The sequence below is a fragment of the Epinephelus fuscoguttatus genome, linkage group LG2 (assembly GCF_011397635.1).
Source record: "Epinephelus fuscoguttatus linkage group LG2, E.fuscoguttatus.final_Chr_v1".
Classification (NCBI taxonomy): Eukaryota; Metazoa; Chordata; class Actinopteri; order Perciformes; family Serranidae; genus Epinephelus; species Epinephelus fuscoguttatus.
Window position 1 is genome coordinate 49,025,338 of NC_064753.1, and position 11,858 is coordinate 49,037,195.

The 11,858-nt window shown below is 40.3% G+C and overlaps 2 protein-coding genes across 2 annotated transcripts in view; both read left to right on the forward strand.

Moving 5' to 3' along the window:
* Positions 1-11,858, forward strand: part of ccnd1 (cyclin D1) — a 148,449-nt gene that overhangs the window by 131,246 nt on the left and 5,345 nt on the right. The gene's annotated exons all lie outside the window — the stretch shown is intronic.
* On the forward strand, positions 4,791-11,443 carry fgf19 (fibroblast growth factor 19). Its single transcript, XM_049599402.1, has 3 exons — positions 4,791-5,310; positions 5,396-5,499; positions 9,817-11,443. The coding sequence occupies exons 1-3, from the start codon at positions 5,100-5,102 to the stop codon at positions 10,135-10,137; spliced, it is 636 nt and encodes a 211-aa protein (XP_049455359.1). The 5' UTR covers positions 4,791-5,099; the 3' UTR covers positions 10,138-11,443.

Consider the following 11,858-nt stretch of genomic DNA (forward strand, 5'->3'; position numbering starts at 1 on the left):
TCAACATTACAGGGCAGCCGTGCTTCTCAAATGTCAGCAGGTCACCCCACGCCGCAGCAGTCTGCCCTGCAGGGCTCATGTCATCAGTTGGACTGCAGAGTCTGTAACCAAGTAAACAAATCTCCACAAACAGCTCGGTAACATTTCAGAGAGGCTGTCATGCTTCCAGTGTATTGTAATTACATTCTTAATAAGATATCACTGTGCAGTGAAAAGCCTGTCTGCAAGTGCGGTGATTGTTTGGAGTGTTTGAAGTTGTTCCTTTCAGGGCCGTAGGGGGTCTGCAGGAGGGTCTGGGGGTAGTTCCCCCCAGGAGAATTTTTAAAAACTTAATTAACAGTTGAACGGACCATTTTAGAGCAAGACAGAAGTCATAAATCAGGAGTTCTCAAAGTTTTGATGACTGATTTTTTAGGGAGCCAGCATGTGATTGAAGGCCACACAGGACTTTATCTGACACTAATAAATAACACTACTATTATAGTTTCCCACTTTTTAAAGGTCTGGTGTGTCGCATTTAGGCAGATTTAGTGCCATCTAGTGGAAAAGTTTGCAGATTACAACCAGAAGAAACTTCTCCCAGTTAGAATTCCTTCAGTGTTCATCGCTCAGGACGTTTTCACTGTGAGCAGAATTATCCACAGAGGCCTCTTCCTCTCCAAAACAAGAAATCTTTGTGCTGGAAACCAGTAAAAACACTGAAGAAAAGATGTTTCACTTCACAAATATCAGAGTTTTTCCGACGGTGCTCGTCAGCAAGGAGCTTCTGAATACCATGGCTGATGTAAAAACACAAATGTCTCTACCTAGAGCCAGTGTTTGCTTTGTCCTTTCTGGGCTATTGTAGAAACATGGCAGTGCAACATGACGATCTCTGAAGACGAGGACCCGCTCCCAATGTAGATATAAACTGCCATTTGACAATGTTTCAAGGAAACATGTCATTCAGCCTGAAAACTGTAGTAAAACGGTGCTCACTGTTTTGCGATCATGCCCCAGTTTACACAGAGCTCCCTGAAGGAGATTTTCGAATTGGTTGCATAGAAAGGAATCATGTGATCAGTCAGCTGACCTCCTTCCATCGATCAGCTGATGTTGCTGTGAGCTAACCTGCCTGAACTTATCTTTTTAACAGGGTGAAACAAGAAAAGCAGATAACTGGAAAGATCCAGGAAACCTAAACAATTTTTTCTAGCATGTTGTGGCCCCTAGTGACCCTGTCTCCAAGAAATTACATTTGTGTGCTACTAAACCACTTTATTAAACACGTCGTTGCTGCCTGGATGATGTTCAGAGACAACATTTTTGTCAGGTAATAAAATACTACATTTGTGTACCGTGCAGGCTTTGCAAAGAGCTGCTCGGGGAGGATGGTGAGTGTATGAAGAGCAGGACCTCGACACCAGAACCTCAGGTTTGGGTCCAGACTCTTGTCTTAGGTTTAAAAAAAGCACTTTGGTTAAAGTTACGACAGATTGAGGAGGATTGAGATTTTGGTTAAATATTAATAAAAAGTCACTCTATTTGGATACTGTATTGCAAAATTGCCTGTTCTACCTTCTATTTCCTCATCACCCTTCTTTATCTGCACCATCACTGACTGATCTCCTCCTCTCTTCCTTGTTTATTCCTTGTCCTCTCCCTCTTCTTCCTCCTCTGTCTTCTGTACTAATTGCTGTGTAACTGTGTCCATGTTGAGCATAACTTTGAGTGTTTCTGTCAATTTCTTTTTCTGTAAAGTTTTTTGGATGAACTGTTCTGTGGTCAATGAATTAAAAACAAAGTGTAGGCTGCCACCTTGTGGCAAATGCTAGGCAGACATTTTAGGTAAAAGGGAAAAAAAATCACCTGTCAAACTGCCACAACACCCAGAGGATCAATTTACAAATCTAAAAACCAAAAGATAAACTTTTGAAATCCAAGCCTCGGATTGCGTTTTGGTAAATTCTGTACTGTTTGCTCTCCCATTACAGTTTAACCTGTATGTACATTCATGGCCGAGCAGCGGAAGCACAGGTCACAACGTGATAAGAGCGGAAAGAAGTCTGTTATTTTATTGTGCAGTGACCCAGTCTCACAGCTCCGCCGGGATTCAGACCAATTGGTAGACTTTACCCTGTCCACAAATAAAAAACGTGCAATTTGACAGAGTACATTTGGTAGAACTTTATGTAACGTAATTTTGCAACGTGACCATCAATATAAGACAGACGCAGTCTATAGGCATGAGTCAGGTTTCACTGTGGCTGGGACTGTTCCTTCTGTCACACTGCTCTTCATTTCATTTTTACAACACCAAAATCAAAGCAATACTGTTACCTTTGCTACTACTACTATACTGCTAATACTGCTGCTACTGCCTCCATTAACACCACTGCTGCAGCAGCATTTACTACTGTCTGTACTAGTTGGCCTATTACAACTTCAGCTATTACTTATGCTGCAACTACTGCTGCATCATTTAATTAATGTTCCTCTATTTATGTTATATGACTTAATAAAGCACAGAGTATCAGCCTGTGTATGAGATATCATCGTGCCTTGCTTACTGCTATTACAGCTCCTACAGTGGTGGAGAAAGCACTCAGCTCCTTTACTTAAAGGGTAACTTCAGTATTTTTCACCTTAGACCCAATGTTCTGATGTTTTTGTGTCTAAGTGACTCGTGGGAACAACAGTCCTTGAAACAGGTCCAGTTTTGAGCGAAAGCGCTGCAGCAGGCAGCCCCAAAACAATGCAATGTAACCTTAATGGGCAACTGTGCATCGTCAGTGTTCGTCCACTAAAAGTGTTTGTTTTTGTCACTGACAGGCTCAGATTGTTATTCTAAGAGATAGAGACAGAGATAGAGCTTTGTGTTAAAGAGTAAGATCCTTTTTGTTTAATCAGAAACAGCCCCAAAATGGCTACCGACAAACCCACCAGACTCCATATAAAAAAAAACAGTGATTTTATCATCATGAAACACACTTCATTCAAAATCGACAGACACAAAGTAAAACTCACAAAGGCCATCTTGGTTTATCTTTCTACTGTTTTATCAATCACTAACTGCTTTGGTTTAAATTAACCCTTATTCACCCAGTTAGATGTGAAAACATGCTGCCACTATACACGCTAAAATTGCTCTTTACTTAAATGGAGTCTGGTGGGTTTGGTGATGGTGGTTTTAGGGCTGTTTCTCATTAAATTAAAAGAATCTAACTCTTCATCAAAAAGCTCTATCTCTGTAGGGATCCTTTCAGACACTTATGTTGTGTTCACTGTGGGTGATTACATTTAAAGTCAATGTAAAGATGCAATTAGAGTCACACTCCTGCTCGCTGACACAATGAACGCAATGGTACCGAAATATGAGAATTAAGCAACACAAATACAGCAAGTAGCGCAATTTCACATATGCTTATTTGTGAGAGTTGAAAGATCTGAACTTCAGTGACCAATTCACGCTGCGATAGCCAATGAGCAGTGAAATCCTCTGTGGATGTATGACGCCAAGGACGTACCAGCGGAAGTTCATTAATCAATTCAGCAATTTCATGCACGTATGATACGAGTTATTCACAAATATAAAGAAAGTCAATACAAAATATTATCGCATTCAAACTCGTGCAAGTAACGCAACACAAAAATTCAACAATGGTTCTTCCGATTTGTCACCGAGACATAAAAATATGGGAAAATAGGGTCATGGTTGAAAAGTACCAGAGTTACCCTTAAAGTAAAAGTAGCAAAATGTAAAAACACATTACATCTATTTTAAGTAAAAGTACTGCATTGAAAATGTTACTGAAGTAAAAAAAATACAACTATCATTGGCAAAATGTGCTTGAAATATTAAGAGTAAAACTAATTAATGTGACTGTTAGACTAGTATACAGCATATTATAACACTGGGTTAGTGGTGATGCATTAATGTGTATACTGCTGTTGAGCCAGGTCTCGGGGGCAGCAGGCCAAGCAGAGCACTCCAGATGTCCCTCTCCCCAACAACGCTTTCCACCTCCTCCTGAAGGACCCTGAGGTGTTCCCAGGCCAGATAAGCAGCATGTTCTGGGTCTGCCCGGGGCCTCCTACCAGTGGGACGTGCCCAAGAGAATCCTGATCGGATGCCAGAACCACCTCAACTGAGATCAACTGAGCTCGTCACGTTTTATATTTAAAACACAGTTTTCTCCTCTGAACTGCAGCAGAAAGTGGCATCAAATGAAAGCACCTAAGCACAAGTGGTGCTACCTCAGATTTGTAGGCCCAATTAAAATTTAGTGTTTAGCACATTTACATTTGGTACTTAGCTCCAGTCCACCACTGCAGTACTACTACTACAACTAATAACAATAATGATACAATAAAATAATGTGGATGGACCTGCTTTCATTTTAATAACAGTAGTTTAGTAGTCGGTAATTGATTAAACTCCCATGAGCCCCCTGGAGCAGCCCCCATAGGAGGCATGCCCTGCCTGCCTTGAGAGGTTCTACCAAACTCCGTTCTAAAAGCGTAAAAATGTACGTTACCTCGCTTATCCACCAGAAATTAACACTATGATACATGGTTATGAACTTGAATGAATCATTAGTGCCCTCTGGTAAATTCGGCATGCAAATTATTTACCAAGCACCAATTCTAGTGAATAAAGTTTGTGAATTTCAAGTGAATTCATGCCTTCTTCCATGGTACTGCCATAACACTTTAATAATACTTTATCACCCCCACAGTTATCAGTAGTAACACTGTAATTCTGTGGCTATATGCCGAAATCAAAATGGTTTCTTGTCGTTTCAGAAAATGTCTGACTTGTATTTATACAGTGATCATGTCGGCCGAAACTCAACACCTCGGTGACTTGCCAGAGTTCTGAATGAAGTTCGCACAGACCTGCCAGGGGCTCACCAGGGGCCAACAGAGAGCTATGATTCAGTTGGATGTCGTGCAGGGGTGTGTTGTGGTCTGTTTCTGGGAACTGGATTTGGGAAAGAGGGTTATCTGCTGCTGATAAGGGACACATTTAAAAGACTGGCTTAGGATGAGACTGGCTCACTTGTCACTGCCAGCTGGAGGGAGCACCAACACTGTGCTTATTACACAGGACACGGATCATGCTTCTGCTCGTGGTCACCGTTTCCGTTGCCAATGTGTTTTTTGCTGTTGGAGTAGTTTGCATGCCCCTGCCGGACCAGGGCCCCCATTTAGCCCACAGCTGGGGCCAGATGATCCGGCTCAGGCACCTGTACGCCGCCAGGCCGGGACTGCATCTGCTGATCAGCGGGGATGGACAGATCCACGGCTCTGCGCACCAGACTCCATACAGTAAGTCAAGCATTTTAAACGCAGCGTTAACAGGCTGCAGACTGTCAGGCTTGTTCTGATGACTGAAGATGGCTCACTCCTGCAGGTCTGCTGGAGATCCGCTCAGTGGACCCGGGATGTGTTGCCATCAGAGGAGTAGCAGCTGCACGGTTTCTCTGCATAGAAGAAGACGGACGGCTCTACTCATCGGTAAGGATTCACACGGTGACGACCTGCTGTGGCTTTATGTCTGCATCTGGTGATTATTAATTATAGCCTATAAAAACAAAGTTTAAAGTTGCAAAAGTTATTAATCAGCCAAACATAATAAATTAATTTATTAATATTCATGAAAAGTCACGTGTCAGGGCATTACTTAAAAGTGATTTTGTTGATTTATCACCACCGCAAAAAGATAACGCTAAGGCTTGATAATAATCAAATTGGTACCATTATTATCACTATTATATGTATAATATTATATAGTCGATTTTTTTGTGTGACAACTATGCAAAAAAATCCAACATATTCAGCTAAATGTAAATAATAAATTTTATTTATAAGGCGCTTTTCAACACAGAGTTACAAAGTGTTTTACATGTTTTTTTGGAATTAAAACAGTGCAGGATTCAAACAAATAAAATGAGGCAATTTTAAGAAAATAGAAAAAACAATAAAAATGAAATAAAGATAAAACACCATCACTGAAGCAGATAAGGTCAGAAGAGTTTGAGTAACAGTATTACGTAACTGGGAGTTTGCACAAGTCATAAAAATGTGATTTCTTTTTAACTTGAGATAAAACCCAACAGGTTAAAATAAAAGGTGAGAATATAGAAGGAATATGAAAAACCAGAAACATTAAACAGATGAAAAGCAATAATCATATGAATAAATGCAGGAAAATGTCAAATGAATTATTAAATTATTAAATAAACTTGATATTTAATGACTGAAGTAAGAACTTGTGATTAATGTGACTGATGTCAGTCCTGTTATTTTATTGGAGTTCAGTTTTGTCATTTTGAACATTAGTCTTATTCCACAGTGTCATAGTGTTCACTGTTACATTTTTATTTTAGTGCGTCACTTTTCATGGCAGCTGTCACCAGTGTCACCTCCTCACCGTTCAGCCAGTCACCTTTCTCCAACCTGTCAGCAGATTCAGCAACAGTGCTCTCATTAGGAAGAGCAGCTGACGAAAAAGAGACAGAGTTTATATCTTCTTCGTTTTCAGTGGTGGTTTTGTTTTTTGTTTTTTGCACAGGACGCATCTTTAAAATCACAGAACTGCAGATTTATTCTGATATTCTCAGTGCCTTGAGCTGGTTAGGAACCACTTGAGCATACATTGGCTGGATATTTTTTGTGACTGTGCAGTGTATATACTATACTGTATGTAGACAGTCTATATAGATTGCAGCAGAGTGTCATGAGGTTAACTCCATATGTGTAGATAAGGCAGCCAGTTTTCATGCACTGTTCATACATATAACTACTAAAAGTAATGCACCAGTATTCAGATATAAACCAAGTAATTATAAAGGCTGACCAATGCGCTGTCGGGAGTAAAGAGCATATTCTCATAGAACAGTTTGTATAGTATCCTACAAATACTATATGACACCCCTTGAATTACGTCCTTAAAGTACAGTTACACCACTGACATAAAATTACAGAGGTAGGCCAGTAAAGTCTGAGGTTAGGTTTAGGGAAAGAAACATGATGAGGACACGCCTTAAAAAGTTCACATGGATCCAAACCCGTAACTCCAGTGTGACCCGTCCAGCACCCCAGCCTGCCTCCTCACAAGCACATTGGTGATGTGATCTCAGCCTTTCAAAATACCTGAGATATGTATGAATTTGGGTGCATTGCTTTTCATAGGACGAAAAATTTGTGAGGAAAGTTCGGGGTGGTGGACGGGTCAAACAAACATAGGACTCTTCTCAGAGGACCGCTGTTTGTGTCCCGTTTAAAACCAAGGGTGCATTTGGAGATACTCTCAAGTGCCGGAGTGCGCTCTGATACAAACTGGACCGTTCGTTAATTTGGAGCACTGTTGAAATGTACCATTCGGTTATTCAGAGCACCATACTCTTGGAGCAGCAGTCACTGTGTGATTGACTTAACCTTTCTTTAACTCGTGTAGAAATAAGACGCTCTGTTTCTTCAAACAACAGCGCTTTCATTTTAGTGTAGTGAGAACTCGCGAATGCTTCCAAAATAAACTTTGAGCTATTTTAAGGTATGTCACCACATTATTTTAAGTGCGTAACTTTACATGAAGTCCATAACGTGACGATGCCAAACTATGTTTCTTTTCCTAAACCTTACCTACCTAACTTTAGACTAAGTAACATGATGATGCTCAACCGCATTTCTTTTGTTAGCCTACATAACTTTAAGTAACGTAGTAAAAGTATGCCCAAACATGTTTCCTTTCCCTAACCTAACCTATGTAACTTTACATGACTTAGTCTAACCTACCGATTTTCATGTTAAGTATGTAATGTGATGATGCCATTCGTGGGGCACTCATCATACAAACCACTGTATGAGGATACGTGCAGATAAGGTTGTTGGATGTTTCATGAAACAATTTTCCTTTGCTGGTCACTTAGTGTAGTCATAGTTAGTTATTTTTCAGTTCAGTTCATCTGAATTTTCAGCTCTTTTCAGCACTTTTAAAACCTCACGCAGCACAATTTAATTTATTATTTTAACTTCATTTAGTGCTTCAAATGCAAGTGGTAATTCTACTTTCAGCACTTTATCTGCCAGTTTAACTTCTTTTAGTAATTGTATTTAAACTTTTTCAGTATTTCAGCTTCTTCAAATGTTGTACCTGGGAATTTTCAGCAGCAATCTTTATCCTTTCTCATTTAGGCTTTCTAATTCATTTGATCAATATTGTCAGTTTTGAGTTCTGTAAGACTGTAAATAAGTCAATAGACCATCAAGCATGTTACAACTAAACTTCTTATATAATACGACCACTAAAGTCAAACTTAATCTCACTATTACTCACTGGTGACTGTTATACAAACAGTAAAATATTGGTGATTTTTCCACCTTATCAAAATGTAGCAATGCATCTAAAAAAAAAAAGCAAAGCTTCGCCAGAATGAAGATGCAGCAGCACAGTTTTATCTGTTGTTAATCTGCTCGCGTGTTCAGAAAACACAGCATGCCAGTCATTCATTCATTCAAACAGACGAGCGGTTCATCAACCTTTGTCCAGTGTGGTGCAGGGTAAGATGTGTTTGCAAAGTGAAAAACCTGAATGAAAAGAGCCAGCAGCAGCAGCAACAACAACCTTGGCCTCTGACTGGCTCTCTTTGGCCAAAGTAAACAGCCGTCGAAGAACTTGCAGCAACATTTACGTATGTTTTTATGATAAAAGGGGCCTTCTGTCCAAAAAAAAAAAAACCAGTCATGTAATCCTAGGATTCACTGTGTCATCTGAGCAGCTTTCTAACCAGTGAATGGAATCAGCTTGACTCATAGTTTCATATAATATAACATAATAAAATATAAAATAATATAATATAATATAACATAATAAAATATAAAATAATAAAATATAATATAATATAATATTGTTTTTTTATTTACTTTATTTTTATTTAAAAAAAGATGAGCCAAACCCAGAGGAAACAACCCTAAAATTCCAGTAACGAGTTAAAAGTTCATGGTTTAACTGTTACACAACTTTGGCCTGATTAACCTCTGGGGGGTGGGGGGGCAATTAATCCCATTCATGCCTTATTTCTCCCTGTCACTGTACGTGCACATGATTCCTTTGTGAGTATTATAAAGACAGAGGTTTATTCTCTTTAAATACAACTTTAGGGCTTTTCTTTGCTTCATTGTTTAATCTATAAAATGTCATAAAATGGTTAATTAAAAAAAGTCTATTACAGTTTTCCGGAGCCCAAAGCTGACATCTAGTTTTGTCCAACAAACCGTTAGAAAGCCCAAACCAATGTTGTGAAGTTTCACTGGAAAACAATACTTTGACTTTTAATTGATTATTTAAATATTTTTTATTGCTTCACAAATTTAGAAATATGTTGATGTGCAGTACCAGGTGAAATAACATTCATGCAAAGAATGAACATGTTACATTTGCATGTTTCCTACACATCATATTAAGATTTATAAACTGACATAGTATATGAGCTGATTTTTACCCTTTTCCATTACAACTTTTGGCCACGCTGAGTCAAGCCATGCCGCACCGATTTCTTTCTGTTATCACTTAAGATGCACCACGTGGCAACGCAGGGCCGCACCAGAGATGAACGTTCACTGGAGTAGGGCCAGAAGGATTTACCTGATGTCTGCCCTGTTGTTGAAGGAGGAAAATCTGCTGCGTGCAGATGTTATAGTCATCGAAAATAAAATTAATCAATTTACCACAGGTGCACTGAGGTCATTACATCACAGGGAGGTGTAATTTTTTCAACAGATTTGTAGAACATGAATATTTCTATGTGAACGTGTCTGTGTCATCATTTCCAGCACACCTACAGCAGAGACGACTGCACCTTCAGAGAGCAGATCCTGCCCGACGGGTACAACATCTACGTCTCCGACAGCCACGGAGCCCTGCTCAGTCTGGGAAACCACCGGCAGAGGCAGCAGGGTCGAGACCGAGGAGTCCCAGCTCTGGCCCAGTTCCTCCCCAGGATCAGCATCCTGGACTGGGCCTCATCTCCCGATCTGGACGTCCCCGACCAAACAGGACAGAGCGCAACAAAAACAGAAGAACCTGTTGACACGATGGACTCCTTTGGAAAACTCTCTCAGATCATTCACAGCCCCAGTTTCCACAAGAGATGAGACAGCAGCTTGGAGACACCAGGAGACACATGTGTCCTGAGTGTTCTACTTTGTCTGAGGCCTGGAAAGTGGGTGTGGCTGGAGCAGCGACGTGATCTGCTCACCATCCCTACACGTCAGTCCACGATCAGCCTCCTTCTCTCCCTTGGTCCGGGAGCAGACGCCCTAAAGAGAATGCCAAGTTAGCTTTAAGCTAGCTATGAAGTGTAAAGTTAAAAGAGAGGTGGTTAAAGTTAAGGTCAGGGCAAGGGTTACATCACACCTTCATGTATAATGAATTATATGTTTGGCCTCATGTTTATTAACGACAGCGTCACCTTGTAGCAGAGTTCAAATAGCTGTCACGTTGTCGAGTTTGTCTTTTACTATCAGTGGTGGGCATAGCTTGTAGGGCCGTGTCGTGTAGGCTCCAGACATAATGTGGTTGTACATGTCTCTGAAAACATGTGCTCAACCCTGCATGTTGCAGAACCAGGAACCAACTGCACATCCAGCCAGCCTGCACCCGGAAAGGTTGCTGCAACATCCTGCCTGCGCTGTCCACACAGACATGTCCCAACAGAATACAAGTGCAGTGTCCTACGGAGCGGATACACACCGCTACTGAGTATAATGTTCATGTTTGTGTTCGTTTGGAATAAAGACAAGGTGCATGATCAGATGAATGAAGAGTAGCACCGACTGGAAAAAGGAAAACTGTGTCAGTCACAGTGCGACGATGAAGGAGCACCCAGCATGTGTTTAGACACTTTACATCTTATTCACGGTGTGTTTTAACACAAAGTTCTCCTTCTGACACGTTAGTAATCTCAGGGCACACAGAGGAAAAACACGCTACTATCTGTAGATGAGGATCAAGATGTTGATCACAGAGATACTTAACTTGCTTTGCCCAGGGGCCACTTTTGCAAAATGACAGGTGGCCAGTCACAAGAGCCCCACACAGGTCAGCTGTACGGGCCGCTGGTTAAGTATCACTAATCTATCGGATAGTAACTGCAGTTGTTTTCTTGCTGTACTATAGTTGTATTTATTTGGTTATTTAAATGTCTATCATTTGTTGAGTGCACTTTTGCATTTACTGTATATATGGATGTTTCCTGAATCAGAATCTGGCAAGTATGCGTGCACATACAAAGAACTTGACTCCGTTTTTTTGTAGCTGTACACAGAGTAGACATATAGTTAAAGACCTTGACAAGAAAGGAGAATAAGGTGAATATAAGCATTTGACTACTATGTAAAGATAAACATACATATATGTAAAAAGCAGTAGTTTGTATTGTTTGATGTTGAATGTAATAGATGTGGGATAAAGTCTTCATAATAAAGCTTTCTAAGCAGACACTGTGTGATTCATGTTTGTCATATGTTGATAACAAACTAGTTAATAATCAGTTAATTTCAAATCATTTGTTATTAATATTTCTAGGCCTTTTAAGCCTTTATCACAGACAGACAGAAAACAAGATAGAGAAAGGTTCAACAAAGATCCCAGCTGAATTCAGTCCAGGGAATCTGCAGTTCATGGTCGACGTCCTGAAGCCAGAGGGACCAACTCATATAGATGTCTACACGAACCCCTAAAAGGACTTTACATATTTACTGTGGTTTATTTGGTTTCGTACTATCATTACAACCCATTTAATACGTAAAGAGAATCTGAGTGATCCGAAGTGAAGAGGAGGTGGAATAAACTACATGCCAGTGGCGCCACCAAG